At 39.6% G+C, this 17,593-nt stretch overlaps 1 protein-coding gene across 1 annotated transcript in view; it reads right to left on the bottom strand.

Moving 5' to 3' along the window:
- The window catches only part of LOC126203510 (midasin-like), a 311,918-nt gene that overhangs the window by 56,808 nt on the left and 237,517 nt on the right, over positions 1–17,593 (bottom strand). Inside the window, exons 35-36 of the mRNA XM_049937836.1 lie at positions 14,387–14,531; positions 6,794–7,023 (exon numbers count right to left, since the gene is read on the bottom strand). Of these exons, the coding sequence (XP_049793793.1) occupies positions 6,794–7,023; positions 14,387–14,531 (375 nt within the window). The remainder of the gene's footprint in view (positions 1–6,793; positions 7,024–14,386; positions 14,532–17,593) is intronic.

Raw genomic sequence — 17,593 nt, 5'->3', positions numbered from 1 at the left:
TGGAATGACTCGTTACCCTCTCACTTAAAACCCACATCCTTTTGTCTTTCCCTCCCCTTCCCTCCTTCCTGATGAAGCAACCTTGGGTTGCGAAAGCTTGAAATTTGTGTGTGTGTTTGTGTGTTTTTTATTGTGTCTATCTACCAGCACCTTCTCATTTGGTAAGCCGCAGCATCTGTGTTTTTTTAATATATAAATACATACATACATACATATAAACAACAACAAGAAAAGCTAAGCTTTCACATATAATATTGATCATCAAAACATTTTTGCTGTTTATTCTGAGGGTGTGATTAGAGGGGATCCCAAGAGCACAGCTTAAATTTCAGCAGCTGAATACTTCTCACGAGAACGATTACAAATTTCACTGCTGTGCACCGAATATTTCGTTGGTTATGACAGAATACATGTTCCGTCAAGCACTTACTTTTCCATAGAAAAGCCAGTTATCTGTGAAATTGCTCAAGAACTCACTTGGCACTTTTTTTTTAAAGAATGATTACACCTTTTGCCATCATTATTCCATAATTTGTAATCTATGAAAGAACTAAAATAATTAAAACAAACTAACCTTGAAATAAGCTCTGTTTGTAGCACATGTTATCCTCTAAGATATATCAAATATAAATGTGCCAGTAAAATTTTAAGTAATGGCATGAATGGCTGGTCTTTTGAGCCTGAAATTTTTTCTAAGTGTCTGGTCCTCAATGTTAAGTTTTGAATAACAGTCTAACGCTCCCCGATTTAAGAACCTCATAGCACATTCCCACAAGTACAGTAATTCATCTTGCATAACAGAAAATTTACTTTGAGACTAACACTTCTGAAACCATCAATCGCAATATTTTTCCACGACTTGTTAGAAATGTAAACAGTTGGGATGTCATATTCATCGAAACGAGGCCAACGAGAAAGCCGCATTGAAAGCAGTTTGATGTTATGAAGTATTGTGCAGTCTTTGACACATTTTGCTGTTGGCAGACTCTCGTGTGTGCATTGTATTTTGTTGTTGTAAATGGTATTTTCTTTGCGACTGAAGTTTTCTTTCAGTGTTATTCTCATTTAGTTTTATTGCAACAGTATTATTCTGCAGTAGTGGGTTAAAACAAAATTCTTTATTACAGTATCATTTCTTACAGGTCATACCTGCAAAAATTTCACTGAAAATTAAAACAGTGAAAAATTTCCAGAGTCCTAAAAATTTTCCGCATTTTTCCTGATTGAAAAAATTTGCGGATGTTTCCAGAGTTTCCCGATTGTCCTACGGCGTATACACCCTGTTCAGGCCAATATGTATATTGGTCTATATCTGTGAGAAAGTAAGCGTATCCATCTTATGAGGGGAGAGATCCTATAGGATCTACGTGCATGTGTTCCAATTGTAGATTCATAGATTCAGAGGGGCGAAGCTGCCCAGTGTGAACTGACATGTCTGCTAATTTTAATGCACTGACAGGCCATGAACTGTCGTATAAATTACTTACAATACCTGTCCATAAACAGCCAGATGAATGCTTGCTTCCCCATGTTTGTCGTTGTTCTAACCATGGGTGTGACATATTATGCAGCGAGGCGATTCCTTTTGGCAGAACTCGGCAATCACGAACGGTCACGGACAGTTATTGGCAACGTCACAATATAGCTGAACAGCTGACAGTGGCAGCACGATGTGCCGGAGTTGCGTGCTTGACAGTTGTGTCAAAAAATCACATAACTCATCATCCGATAGTTGTACCACTGTGAGAACTTCAAAGTCAATTGCTTCAGAAATAGATTCTATGCTTGAGTGTGTGTCAGCATGTTCAGTTCATTTTCAACACTGATTATGCTGGTAGTAAACTGACTGATCAAGTTAAGATGCTGCAGCTGTCATGGTAAAATGTTCTCTACATGCTGTCAGAAAGCATATATTTGTGACTTGTGATCCATTACCAAAACAAACTTCTGTCCCTCCAATTTTCTGATGAAAGCAAGGGCAACATACAGCTCATGGTCATACGTCGACCAATTTTGGTGCAAAGGTCACAATTTTTTGCTGAAGAAGGCTAGTGGTTCCCAGTATCCATCCACGTGCTGTTGTAATGCAGCACAGAGTGTGGAGGCAGAGGTGTCAGCCATCAGTACAAGCTGTGCCCGTGGTGTTGTGTGCACCGAGAGTGCTGCTTCAGTAATGGCAGTCTTCAAATCAGAAAAATGCCATTTCCTCTTCTATATTACAGTAAAGTTTATTCTTCGGTAACGGTTTGCTTTGTATGAATTTGTTCAGTGCCACAGTCAGTAGGGCGTGGTTACGAACGAAATGGCGACCAAAGTTTGTGACACTGAGGAAGCATCGTAGTTCCTCTGATTGTCGTAGGTTGTCAAAAATCAAGTATTGCATCTATCTTCTCTTTTGATGGCTGAATTCCTTTAGCATTAATGGTAAAGCCAAGAAACTGAACAACTGCACCCGCAAAGATAAATTGGATGGATTAATAATAAATCTAAGCTCACAAAGGTGGTAAAGAGTTGTCACAGATGTGACAGGAGCTCAGCTTCTGAGTGTGAGATGACCAAAACACTGTCCACATACACAGCAATAACCCAAGTCGCATCCATAAATCTCTGGAACATCTGAACAGTGCTACATGGACCGAAAGGCATGCGGGTGAACTCATACAATCTGAAAGGTGTGCATACAACTGTCTTGCGAATGTCATCTGGTGCTAAGTGTATCTGGTAAAAAGCTCTAATGAGATCCTATGTAGAGAATATGCACTGGATGTGAAATCCTTGATGTGTGGCAAAGAAGACCAGTCTGGAATCATTCTTGCTTCTAGCTGTTGGTAGTCTCCACAAGGATGCTATCCACTGTTATTTTTCGGTACCACACAGAAGGGAAATGCTCAACCGTTACTTATGGACATCAGATCCCCTGTGCGAGGATGGATGCAAATTCGTGTTTAACCACTTTCAGTTTCTGTGGCATTAAATGATGTCATCGAGCATGAACAGGTGGCCCGTATGTGATCAAAATGTAGTGCACTGTGGAGTGCTGCACAGGACCTAATGTGGGTGTTCGACACACGATCCTGGGAGCTGTTCAAAAGTTCAATAAACTGAGGATCTCCAGTTATCACTTGGACACCAGGATCATGCACGTTAAGTTCTAGTCCTCTGCTAACTGAGTTAGTGCTAATGTCTAGCGGGCGTCGATGCCAGAGGTCGAACACGAGTCCATAAAATGATAAAAAATATGCTCTCAGTATAGGATGTGTAATGCCTGCCACGACAAAATGCCACTCGAGTTCGTGACGTAGACCTAGGTTTAACACTAATGTGGCAAGCCCACAGCAGCTATTGTAAAGCCACTGGCAGCAAAGAGGTGGCAAACATCAGACTTACGAGACTGCAGACAGATGGACGAGTAGACTGATACCTCCGCAAATGTGTCTGCTAAGGACTGTAATTTCATACCTCCGTCAGTAATAAACAACTGGCAACTGCCATTCGTAGTGTCTGTAGCCTTCATCATTGAGCTCCTGTAGTGCTTCCCTGCTTACAAAATCGGCTACATTTCTGTGCTTCGAACTCAAATCGGAGACGGTACCAATATATTTTTGTAGCCGAAGGTGAGCGACTGCATTTCCTGGGTGACCGATAGCTATGGGATCGACAACTGTTGTTCTGAGCCAGGTAAGTTCGGTGATCTGAGCTCGTAGCACATCAAAGTTGCCATTTGCCAGCTGTCGTGGGCTAACTGCTGCAACACGTGCAGACAAATACATTTCAGATATTCTATCAGCGGTCTGCACTAGTGCATCTAGATCACTGACACACACAGTTAAAATCTTTTGTACATCAGGCGTGGAGCGTGGAAGATGCACCACACGGTGGATGCGGCCGTACTTTGTGTGACGCGGCACGGTACGGAGTGCAAATGTGTGTCGAATTTAACAACTGTGATCGTTGTAGATCACGTCGGTCTCACCAACTGCTGTGGGTTAGCAAAACTTATTAGCTTTAAAATAACCTGTAACGCAAAATGATATTCAAGTGACACAGCAAACAAAACAACAGAACAATATATCAGGGAAAACAAAGAGTTAAAATAGCACATTGGTAGCAGTAGAATCATTCTGCAGTCTGTTGCATGTGCCACTTCTCTAAACTTTCTGAACAGTGTTTTGCAAAACGAACTGCCCCCCATGAGACTGAATACTGCAAATTGGGAAACACTCACACATCAACAACTCTGACAAAGGGCACAGTTTTATGGCTCAGTGTCTGGGTACAAGCATCTCAGAAAAAGCTGATGTGCCGTTAGTTCTGATGACAGAGTACTGTACTAGTGCAGGCCTGAGTGTCAAGGGTTTTCAAGCACAACGTTCTGAGCACATAGTTGACCATTGGGCTTCAAAGCAAATGCCTCTACATGTTCCCACGATGAGCCAACAGGGTTGTAAAATATGATTGCAGGGGGCATGGGATCATACAAATTTGATCTCAGATCAAAGAAACGTATTATCTCCTCACACAAATAACATTGTTTGTTACACCAGGTCAATGATTGTGACTACAATCGCAGTCATCCAAGCCACCAGCCACTAAAAACAGGCAATGTGCAACAGTCACAGGCTGGTGGAGTAGTATCATGCTACGGTGAACATTCATCTGGACTTCTATTGGATCTACACTAATAATTGAATGCATCATAACGGCTGGGGATTATGTGAGCATTCTTGCAGATTACGCGCATCCTTTCACACTTGATGTCTTCCCCAATGGTAACGGTATTTTCCAGCAGGATAACTGTCCCTGTCATGAGACCACTACTGTGATAAACTGGTTTGACGAGCACGACTGTGAGCACAAGGTGATGTCTCGCACACCAGATTCGTCTGACAGAACACATCTGGAATTCTACTGGATGCCAGCTCCAAGTCACAAACCCTTGGACCAATTTTATGGGAAATGTGTTACCTGAGTGTAGACATCTGGCACCACAAACCTCTGGGAGCTTACCAAGGAGTTGCTGAATTCTTGCCATGCAGAACTGCTGAAGTATTGAATTTCAAAGGCAGACCAAAAGGCTAACAATTAGCCCTGCCTGTACAGTTATGTTATTGCAAATGCACAATGAGTGGCAGCTGCACTACAGTTGCTGGTATGTTCTTTATTTAAGGGCTTGATTAGTTTCGGCCTTCACATCCAGCCCCCATTTTCTAGGGAGGAGGAGGAGGAGGAGGAGGAGGAGGAGGAGGAGGAGGAGGAGGAGGAGGAGGAGGAGGGGGGGGGGGGGGAGATCTGAAAATTGTACAGTGGTGGAGCAACTGGAGTGGCCTTTCATTAACTGCGCATAAAGATGTGAAAAACAGCACTCTCTAAACATGGAAAAACTAATAATATTCACAATGACTAATTATACTATTTAAAAGTCCCTTACTGGTCATATGCTGCTCACTAATATCAACTATACATCACAATCCATCCTGCAATATTTACCACTGACAGAGAGAGATACATGAATTTGAAGGGTGCTGACAATCGCAAAGTTGAGCACCACAAATCAACACAAACAACAATTAATCTAAAAATTGTCCAGTATTCCTTTGCACAATGCTTGAACAAACAGTTTAATGAACATATGAATGATCAACCAGATTATTATGATCAACCCGTTACTACAGAAATAAAAGTGACTGGCATGTGACAACGCAAGAAATGCATTTATCAGATTCTGTGGCGCATAAATACCACTTTTTGGCCAGGTGTGCAATGGATGTCGAAGGACACTGATTTAAATGACCTTGAGAAACAAAAGGATTTGGTCAACAGATTGCTGGGGATTAACAACATGGGAATTTTCAGGTTTGTTAAATGTCCACACACTGACAGCACTGGCATACTTTGAGAGTGATAAAATAATTGTGAACAACTAGTTGATGATGTTTAATTTAATGTCCATGTCCCATGAAGGTAAACTTACAGCAGACATTTATCCCATTTTCGAAGTACGAAACATCCCAGTGTGTGGCACAACCAACAACTGAATATAATGAATGAGAGCACAAAGAGCATATTATTGTTTTTTTTCTGGAAATGACTCCTCAACAGTGACACAACTTATTTATTTATTTATTTATTTATTTATTCATTCATTCATTCATTCATTCATGCATTCATTCATGCATTCATTCATTTGGTAGGGCATAGTTATGAACCTGCAATAAAGTCTCTTCCATAAAACAAACAAGATTATGGAGCACTTTGTTCATTGCACATCTAAATTTGAACTCTGCAAGCCACTGTACAGCTTGTCATGGCAGGAATGTAGTGTACAAGAATCATTTTACTGCCACTTGCTGTACTTCTACATGTAATGTAATCCACAACCAGAGAGCTAAATTAGCAATATCGTGGATAAATTAATGCAGTCAACTGTTATCCACTATGATACATTTTTCAATAAGGTAAGTTCTTCGCCTCAGTAATACAGAATCTCAAATATTCACAGTTATTTAATATTTAATGAAAATATGTGAGTTGCTTCTGCAAGACCAGCGGAAACACTTGGCAGTAAATTTAGTTTCACAAAAAGGACGAGAAGTGAAAAAGAATTTTTGTCTCAGAGATTTTTCAGTCAATGTATTGACTTCTGAGAAACAAAGACCTCAGAACAACTTTTTAGAAGGTAAGGCCAAAGTGTAGCACTAATTAAACTACTTATATGTTATAATGTTTTATGAACCTCTACGTATTATTATTAACATCTTGTATTTGTCACGGACAGACAGAGATAATGTCTCACCTTTATCAGGATGCTGTCTACCCACATAAACTTTCCACCAACGCTTAGACTGCCATCAGCTATTACTTGAGATCTTAAATCAGTGAGCTTGTTGCCAAGATTTTCCAGTATTTGTTGCACAGAATTCTCTGGTACCATTTTTACAGGGCTAGAAGAGATGTCTGCGACAATATCTTCCAAAATATTAACTTTCATGAGGAAATCATTCACACTATTTTGTTGTTGTTTATCTGAAAAAAGGGTAGTAGATAAACCAACAGTTATCTTATTAGGCTATGTTAAACATAATTTCTTACTCATGAGTATCAATACTAGTTCCAGAGGAACCATTCAAATTATACAAACAATATCATCACAAGTTTATAAGTAAAACTATAGTGAAAGACTGCACTGTACCTCAAGATATAGGTATATGACATTAGGGAGATGAGTATGTTGTTTTTGACTGCATGTGTGGGAAATGAGAGGTACTTACAAGAACAAAATGTGATCAAATCAGTTTTCATGATACCACGAAACGGCCAATTCAAAATCCAATAATGGGAAATATTCATAATGTTATCTGACAGTAGACAATGGACATCTTCGGTGTACTGTCCTCATAATCTTGGGTAGAACAAAGACAGGCAGGAAATCAGTCCTATCCTTCATATTAAAAAATCTTAATTTAGTGATGCCTAAACCCACACAGCCAGTTGTGGCTTCCTCTTCCCTTCCTCCTCCCGTTTGTGAGTCAATTGTACTAAGCATTGGTCCACGTCACTTGTCTAGCGTTTTTTTAGGAGTAGGCTGCATATAAAGCATTTAACGTTAGACTAAGACAGAAAATAGTTTCAGATCAAACTTAACATGGGAATCTGCGTTCTATAAATGTTAATCCCAGATTATATCACTGTGAAACCAGATCATAAGGACTTGCGAAAATTCATGGTTCAAAGTCACATTCAGCTGTAATCGTCAGTTTCTAGTGTAGTGGCATTACGGAACATTACTTTTGGCTTTACCAAATATAAATTAAAATAATTAAAAAGTTGTTATTAAAACAAAAATGATAAGCAAATATGTGACTACGCCACTCCCATGCAGCTGATGCTCGAAATACTTTGTTTCGATCTAGGAGGTTACGTTAAGGAACTTACTGGCTACCGTGTGTACGCATAGATCAATCTCATAACAGTTCCTGTGGGATAACTCGTAATTTATGTGATTAATTCAAAGGCATTTTAGAGAGACTTAGCAGCAGAATAAGAAAGAACAAAAATTCAAAATATCTGCAATGAACAATTAAGTATGGGAATTATGACAGCAGCCAATAACCATTCACCCAGCTCTTATATTTGTTCTCTCTCTAAGCTTGAGTAGCAGTGACTATGCAGTTTGTATTAAATATTCAAGTACTGAACATGTCCTTAAAACTGCTATGACTATTCCAAGTGCACTAGTAAATAAAACATTTAAGAAAGCATGTTGAAATACACTAACAGTATGACACTGTTTAACGTATTTCGATGGCTCAGAGGTTGCATTGTGGACTGCAGTGCATAACATGTCATATTCTAACACACTCAATTGTCACAAACACCCCCCCCCCCCCCCCCCCCCTCCGTTTGTTACTTCTTTCTCTATTGAATTGGTCATAAAGGTCATCACAACATTATCATGCCATTCCATTCCATACCATCGAAACCACACTATATTCTCCATTTTCCATGTGTTCTGGAGCACTGTTGAGCAAAATTCTGTGTGCAACAACCCTATGCATTGAAAGTCTCTCCGGGTTTGCTGCCAGATCCTAAAATCAACTTTACTCGATACTTTGGCAATCCGACTGGCCACCATCTTCAGGAGAATGCTGCTTCGCTGGTGAGTCCCGCTCCGAACTGACGACAGGCTGCAAATCGACGTCCTATATAGGCCACCGTTCAGTACACGGCGCATGCACCGACCATCACAGTTGCTGTCTCCAAGACTGGGAGGTGGTGCCGCACTTAGTAGAACACTGGCAGCAACAATATATCACACTCAGGGCCGCACCAAATAATGTTCAATTTTGATGCGGGATAGTACAGGATTCCACGTCCTGCTAAGAGGAAACCAATTGTCTCTGTTAATTAATCTGCCAACCTAACTTCCATCACCTCTTTGTAGACACTGTTCCACAAACTGGAAATGTTGGCAACTACCACAGTTTCATCAAATTTCATACCTTGTCCCTCATTTAAGCAGTGTTCTGCTACTGGTGATTTTTCCGGCTGTTGTAGCCTCGTATGACAGTGATGTTCCACACACCCGTCATGAACTGTGCGAATCAAACGGCCAATGTGAGCCTTCCCACATTGACACAGAATTTTATATACATCGGGTTTCCTAAGCTCTAAATCATCTTTCAAAAGGCTGAGTAGTGCCCTAATCTTAGGTAGATGGAACACACTTTTAATGTTAAAATTCCTTAAAATTTGTCCAATCTTAAATGATATGCCTCCAGCATAAGGAAGAGAGGCCACTCATCTATGTTCCTCTTCATGCACATCCAGTGATGGTTCAAACTCCATAGCCTGACGAATCTGCTTCTCAGGGTATCCATTTTCCTTAAAAACAGGCATCAAATGCACATGTTCGTGGGTTAAGCTGCCTGCGTCGGAAATGGCATACGCTCTGTGTACCAAAAGTTCTCAGCAGGACTCATCAGCAAAACAGCATTCTCCTGAGGATGGTGACCAGTTAGATCACTGAAATATCCAGTCAAGTTGATTTTAGGATCCAGCAGCAAACCCAGAGATATTTTCATGACTTATTACGCCGGGAAAACCTACAAAGTCAAACCCTATGCAATATGATCTATATTGTTTCCTTTCATCAATTTGACAGATATCCGAGTATACAGATGTGTCCGCATTTTCAAACTCCTTCAGTCATGATCTGACCACCCTGTATGTAAACTGAGAGACAGTAAAACTAGCAAAACCACAGATCACATTTATTAACTTCGTAGAAAGCACAAATTTTTCACTTGCATGAGGAGAGTGATAAATACGGCCTGATAACAGCTTTTTTTAAAAATCTTTAGGGCAATAGGCACAATTAACACTAAGTGTAGATATAAAATTTCTTAATGTGGTTAGGGGATATGTAGAGAGTGACATAAAAACGTGATTAATATTTTAATTAAGAAAACCATTTGAATACAACAGCTAAGGATTGCTTTATGGTCTCCCCTGATGTACAGAATATTTACATAAGTGTCATAAAAAAAATCTTCAAAAGTTGATATGAAATATTATTTATTAAATGTTGTTGAGGCAAGGAAGAGGGGGGCAGGGGGGGGGGGGAGATTCAAGGCTACTTTCATTGTTTGAAAATTGTCAGAATGATCCTCCTGTATTTTATTACTCAACAAGTCAAACGTTGTGATGTTGTGATACAGATTGTTTAGTAAGGGTTAAGATAGTAAATGTCCAATTTAAAGTAAAATGAAAATAAATGTATTTGTTAAGCAAATGTAAAATATGAAGAACAAACAGGTATCTGGTGAGGGTAACTAAGTGAAAACATGTTGTTGTTGTTGTTGTTGTTGTTGTACCCTCCACACTACCCTCCAATACCAAATTCGTGATCCCTTAATGCCTCAGAACTTATCCTACCAACCACTATCTCTTCTTCTAGCCAATTTGTACCACAAATTCCTCTTCTCCCCAATTCTATTCAGTACCTCCTGGTTACTTACATGATTACCCATCTAATCTTCAGAATTCTTCTGTAGCACCACATTTCAAAAGCTTCTATTCTCTTATTGTCAAAACTGTTTATTGTCCATGTTTCACTTTCATACATGGTTACCTCCATGCAAATACTGTCAGAAAAAATTTCCTCACACTTAAATATATGCTCACTGTTAACAGATTTCTCTTCTTCAGAAACACTTTCCTTGCCTTCACCACTCTACATTTTATATCCTCTCTATTTCAACCATTATCAGTTACTTTGCTACCCAAATAGTAAAACTCCTTTACTACTTTAAGTGTCTCATTTCCTAATCTAATTCCCTCACCATCACCCAACTTAATTCGACTACATTCCATTAGCCTCGTTTTGCTTTTGTTGATATTCATCTTATATTCTCCTTTCAAGACACTGTCCATTCCGTTCAACTGCCCTTCCAAGTCCTTTGCTTTTTTCTTTTGTTTCCTTTACTGCTTGTTCAATGTACAGACTGAATAACATCATGGATAGGCTACAACCCTGTCTCACTACCTTCTCAACCACTGTTTCTTCCCGTTTGTGCCCTTGACTCTTACAACTGCCACTTGGTTTCTGTTCAAACTGTAAATAGCCTTTCGTTCCCTGTATTTTACCCCTGCCATATTCAGCATTTGAAAGAGAGTACTCCAGTCAACATTGTCAAAAGTGAAGACAAACATAGCACATAATCATTGAAGTTTGTCTGTGTCACTGATGGCTCTCAGTAAACTGACAACATAAATAAAAGCATTTAATACGGAGTCAGTACAGTAGAATAGTTTTTGAGAGTGAGGCATTACTATACTATCTCAATATGGTTTAGAGCTATTATTTTGTGCATGTAGAGGTACACTACTGTACGAGGGCTGTTCAAAAAGTAACATGACTTTTCAAATTGCACAGGCAACGTACATTCGATTATCAATCTTTTTTTTTTTTGTTATGTTGGTACACATGCCCCAAACATATGTTCACAATTTCAAGTGGACAGCATACTTCTTTTGTTTGTGACAGATAGAAAGGTTAGATGTGTTTTAGTGTGCTCAGCAATTTTCTATTATTATGAAAAATGGAACAAAGAATTTGTATCAAATTTTGTGTGACAAATGGAATCAAATGCTCTAAAACACTTTAAATGTTGACAGTGGCATACGGTGAGTCTGCTCCAAGTAAAAAAAAAAAAAAAACTACAGGTAGTAAAACCTCTCCCAAGACAACCAAGAAGATGCCAATGACGAACCTCGCTCTGGATGCACCAACTCATCAACAACAGATGACAAATGTCGAAGCTGTGAAGAAAATTGTCGAATTACCATATGAGAAGTTGCTGAGGATGATAGCATATTGGCCGGTTCATGTCGTGCAATTTTTTCTGATGTTTTGGGCATGAGACGTGTGTTGGCTAAGTTTGTTCCAAAAGTTCTCAATTTTGATCAGAAGAACCGTGGTGTGAGCATCGATCAGGAGCTCTTGAATGACATCACTGATGATCCTGATTTGTTCAAAAGGGTCATAACTGGTGACAAAACATGGGTTTATGGTTATGACATAGAAACCAAAGCCCAGTCATCCCAATGGAAGAATCCCAGAGAGCCAAGACCGAAAAAAGCATGCCAAGTTCGAACAAATGTCAAAGTTTTGCTCACTTCCCCCCCACCCCCCTCAATTACCGTGGCATAGTACACAAGGAATTTTTGCCTCAAGGTCGTATGGTCAATAAGGAGTATTACCTTGACATTATGCGCTGTTTACGAGAAGCAATATGCAAAACTGTCCGGAATTGTGGAAAAACAATTCATGGCCTTTGCATCACCACAATGTACCTGCTCATTCATCGTTGCTTGTGAGAGATGTTTTGGCCAAAAACAACATGACCATCATGCCTCAGGCACCGTATTCACCGGATTTAGCCCCTTGCGACTTTTCCCTGTTCCCAAAACTGAAGAGACCTATCAAGGGAGGAAATAAAAACTGCACCACTGGAAGTACTCAAGGCTGTAGCAAAAAGTGCTTTTGAGAAGTGCTTCAAGGATTGGAAGAATCGTTGGCACATGTGTACTGTATCTGAGGGGGATTGCTTTTAAGGGGACGACATGAATATTGATGATTTTCATAAAAATATAAAGTCACCTTGCTTTTTGAACACACCTCGTATTAGTGTACAGTTATGTGAAATGCTTTAGGATTTTACTGCTACTTTTTTATTCTGGAGGGACCCTCCCCTGCCCCCCCCCCCTTCTCTCTCTCTCTCTCTCTCTCTCTCTCTCTCTCTCTCTCTAATCCACACCCAAAAAGGAAGCACATCTTCATTTATGGTTAGTAGGGACTGAAAATATAGCATCTACTTTTGGCAAAATTCACATATACTTGTTTTTATTTACAATGATAAGATGCACAAATTTAAAAGGCTGTCGCACACTACACGAGTGAAGACAAACATTTTGATTGAAATGTTTGGGGTTTGCAAGAACTTCAACAGCCCCCCCCCCCCCCCCCCCTCCCGAAATGACTTTCGATTTCTTCGTTTGACCATATTTAAGCTTTCAACAAATGACTCTTCTATTGAAAAGAGTAACATTTTTCCACCAGTGAACTGACTGCATCTCTGATTTAAGGTGTTTCTGGGCTTTATTTACCTTTTCCCACCCAATTCAATGATTACAAAATCCGCAGAAAGATAAGTTCGACTCTTCATGGGCATTTATAGCTGTGCGATCCATGCTTGATAATGCCACAGATAGAACAGACAAGGCACTTAGCACAGACATAGAACTGAAAGTAACTCTATTTTAAGGTTAGAGAAGGAATTTCGGCATGGCAGATTTTGTTTACCAGTCGCTAAGGTGCAGACACTATATTCATATAGTGGCAGATGACCACGAATGCAAAAACAAACAAGAATTTTGACTGCCCTCTCACAGGGCAGGGATCACTAATCTTCTGTGGCGTTGGACGGGTCTTACTGGAAACCCGTGATGGACCAGGACTAGTCGCATCACACATTCCAAAATAAGAAAAGAAAACAATGAGCAATGCACACCACAAAACATTTGGGAAGAGCTAGTGGACAACTCCTTGTTGAGATTCGCAGAGTATTGTTAACAACACAGTTCGGGCCTGACCTCTAGCTGTACTTGACACAATCACTGGTTCAAACATCCACTACCTAACTTGCCACGTTAAAGTGTCTGCACCATAACAACTTTTGAACTTAATCTAATACACAATCATACCCGTTTCTTTGCTATAAAATGCTAAGTCACACAGTTGAGTACTACGTTGCATTACGGGTCATGTATCTTAAACAAACCATTCAACCGACCACAACTGCTATGGCACCATGCCATCAAGTGCATTGACACATCATTGAGTTTATGCACTTTTTATTTTGCAAACAGTTTCTTACGCTTGCTATCTTTCCAAATTTGGCTTCGGCAGATGAGATACAATATCACTAACTGAAAATTGGTTGAATTTTCAATATTTATGTACAGAAAATAAAGCTATTTCAAACCATCTCGGATAAAAAAGTATATATGAATGCAATTCACTATAAAATAGAGTCTATCAGGTAATTTTGTGTTTTTGCATTTTGAGACAGCATTAATTTCTCATTTATTGCCAAATGGGAAATTTTCCAGTCCTTTGTGATTAGTAATAAAGAAGAAAATTAACAGACAAGTTAATTTAAGCTTTACAGTTTCCTTAAATCATGGGGAAATAATACCATTCGAGAATTTCTGGCATTTTTGGTATAGGAAAGGATATGTTTCAAGGAGTAGGCAGATTGTACAGTTGAGTGGCAGTGCTGGAGATATACCAGTAAAACAAAGCATATTTACAAAAAGAACTTACCAGTAGCATTTTGGCAGAAAGCATGCCATTCCTGCAGAATTGACAATCCATGCCACTCATTTTGCAGCAGCAATGAACGTACAAAAGCATAGACTACCCACTCAACTTCTCTTGAAATATCTGACAGTCTTCGCCAGTGGTCAACCTGCACTCATTTTTAGAGGGAAAAAAAGTTGCATGAAATCATTATACAAAATATTTAAATGAATATAATTCTTAACATCAAATTTCGTAACTTCAGTAGCAGAAAAAGTATCACAGGCTTGATATAACAATTTGTGGTAAGTAAATAACGTAATAACTGTATAACTATTATGTGCACAGAAGGAGAAGCTATGGATACAGAGAAGGGTAATATATGACAGATAAGAAAGATAAACATTATTTTTTTTTTAATTACATGAATTCATTCTCCAAGAGCGAAAGCAGGATAGGTGCTGTTTTTGAGAAATGTAAGCACGGATGAAATAAGCAAAATTTTGCATGGCACTCTAGACATGGTAGGGCAGAATGTAATAAATATGATGCTGTAAGTATGTGACTAATGGTCATCTACTCAAATATTTTGGTGTATGGTCATCTACTCAAATATTTTGGTGCAAATGTGTCTTTATTACACTAGACTCTCGCTAATCCGGCCCTCAGTAGCCCGGCCTCTCAGTAATCCGGCACACATCCAAAAACACATGCACAATGAATTATCATGTGCAACAATGCTTCGTTAAACAATGCTTTATATATTGTATTTGAAATTGTAGCTTTCTTTACAGTTCGGAGTAATGTCTTCTTAAAAGAAACACGTTACTCTGGAACTCAAGCAGAAACTCGAAATTGTAGGTAAGTTAAATTGAAGTTCTTCGCAGAAAGCCTTTGCTGCTGAGTTCAAGTTTGACGAGCAACTATTTATGACATTAAAAAGAAAGATGATGTTATTCGACAGTACTCAACACAAATGGATAGTGAGTTGGGAAAACGGAAGCTTACGCGAAAGAGTAAGAATGAAGAACTGGAGGTAGCTGTTTATAGATGGTTCATACAACAATGCACTGAAGGAATTCCAATCAGTGGCCCGATTATAAAGGAAAAAGCAGCTGCATTTAAAAAACAACTTGGCGGTAGTAACTTGTTTGCAGCGAGCAAAGGTTGGCTATCAAACTGGAAAAAACGACATGGCATTCGGCAGCTGACAGTCACCGGGGAAAGTCTCTTAGCGAACGATAAGGATGCTGATGAATTTGTAAGCAAGATACGGAAGACAATAGAGGAAGGAGATTTAACTGCTGATGCCTTGTATAACGCTGCTGAAACAGGACTCTTTTACAAGGTGCTTCCTTCAAAAACATTAGCTGCCAAGAACGAGAAGGAAGTTCGTGGTTACAAACAACAGAAACAGCGCACAACATTTGTGGTGTGTTGTCATGCAAATGGGAGTCATAAACTACCAGATGAAAAATAAAAAAAAATTAAAATAAAATAAATTGTGGTGCTTTAGAGGTACCCAAAACACTCAAAAGAATGCAGCACTTGTCACAAATGCTGATAGCTTTACGAAGAATCAGCATTTACCAGTACCGGCATTCAATTCACTTGTCTACATCTACATCTACATCCATACTCCGCAAACCACCTGACGGTGTGTGGCGGAGGGTACTTTGAGTACCTCTATCGGTTCTCCCTTCTATTCCAGTCTCGTATTGTTCGTGGAGAGAGAGATTGTCGGTATGCCTCTGTGTGGGCTCTAATCTCTCTAATTTTATCCTCATGGTCTCTTTGCGAGACATACGTAGGAGGGAGCAATATACTGCTTGACTCCTTGGTAAAGGTATGTTCTCGAAACTTCAACAAAAGCCCGTACCGAGCTACAGAGCGTCTCTCCTGCAGAGTCTTCCACTGGAGTAACGCTTTCGCGATTACTAAATGATACTGTAACAAACCGTACTGCTATCCGTTGGATCTTCTCTATCTCTTCTATCAACCCTATCTGGTACGGATACCACACTGGTGAGCATCATTCAAGCAGTGGGCGAACAAGTGCACTGTAACCTACTTCCTTTGTTTTCGGATTACATTTCCTTAGGATACTTCCAATGAATCTCAGTCTGGCATCTGCTTTACCGATGATCAATTTTATATGATCATTCCATTTTAAATCACTCCTAATGCCTACTCCCAGATATTTTATGGAATTAACTGCTTTCAGTTGCTGACCTGCTATATTGTAGCTAAATGATAAAGGATCTTTCTTTCTATGTATTCGCAGCACATTACACTTGTCTACATTGAGATTCAATTGCCATTCCCTGCACCATGCACCAATTCGTTGCAGATCCTCCTGCATTTCCGTACAATTTTACATTATTACAACCTCTCGATACACCACAGCATCATCCGCAAAAAGCCTCAGTGAACTTCCGATGTTATCCACAAGGTCATTATGTATATTGTGAATAGCAACAGTCCTACGACACTCCCCTGCGGCACACCTGAAATTACTCTTACCTCGGAAGACTTCTCTCCATTGAGAATGACAAGCTGCGTCCTGTTATCTAGGAACTCTTCAATCCAATCACACAATTGGTCTGATAGTCCATATACTCTTACTTTGTTCATTGAATGACTGTGGGGAACTGTATCGAACACCTTGCGGAAGTCAAGAAACACGGCATCTACCTGGGAACCCATGTCTATGGCCCTCTGAGTCTCGTGGACGAATAGCGCAAGCTGGGTTTCACACGATTGTCTTTTTTGAAACCCATGCTGATTCCTACAGAATAGATTTCTAGTCTCCAGAAAAGTCATTATGCTCAAACATAATACGTGTTCCAAAATTCTACAACTGATCGACGTTAGAGATATAGGTCTATAGTTCTGCACATCTGTTCGACGTCCCTTCTTGAAAACGGGGATGACCTGTGTGTGTGTATTTTTTCATAGATGATGCACTCACCAGAATGCTAAATTATACTGTTGCACTACATGATAGACAGCAAATCTGTTACAAGAATATGCTCCCTGCCACCATTGGATAAGCAGCTGCAGCAGCAAGTCGTATACTCCTAGCTCACTCATTTGTTACATAGTTTAATTCTTAATTTCTTTGCGTGCTTTTGGTACTTGCATTGTTTAATTCATAAATTTTGGGCGTATTATAGTATTTGAGAGTTGTAGCATCACGTTTTAGTACCTGAATAGTGTAAAATCGCGTAG

Source organism: Schistocerca nitens, chromosome 9, assembly GCF_023898315.1.
Source record: "Schistocerca nitens isolate TAMUIC-IGC-003100 chromosome 9, iqSchNite1.1, whole genome shotgun sequence".
Taxonomy (NCBI): domain Eukaryota; kingdom Metazoa; phylum Arthropoda; class Insecta; order Orthoptera; family Acrididae; genus Schistocerca; species Schistocerca nitens.
Note: the sequence above shows the minus strand (reverse complement) of the source record. Positions and strands in the feature narration are given on the sequence as shown.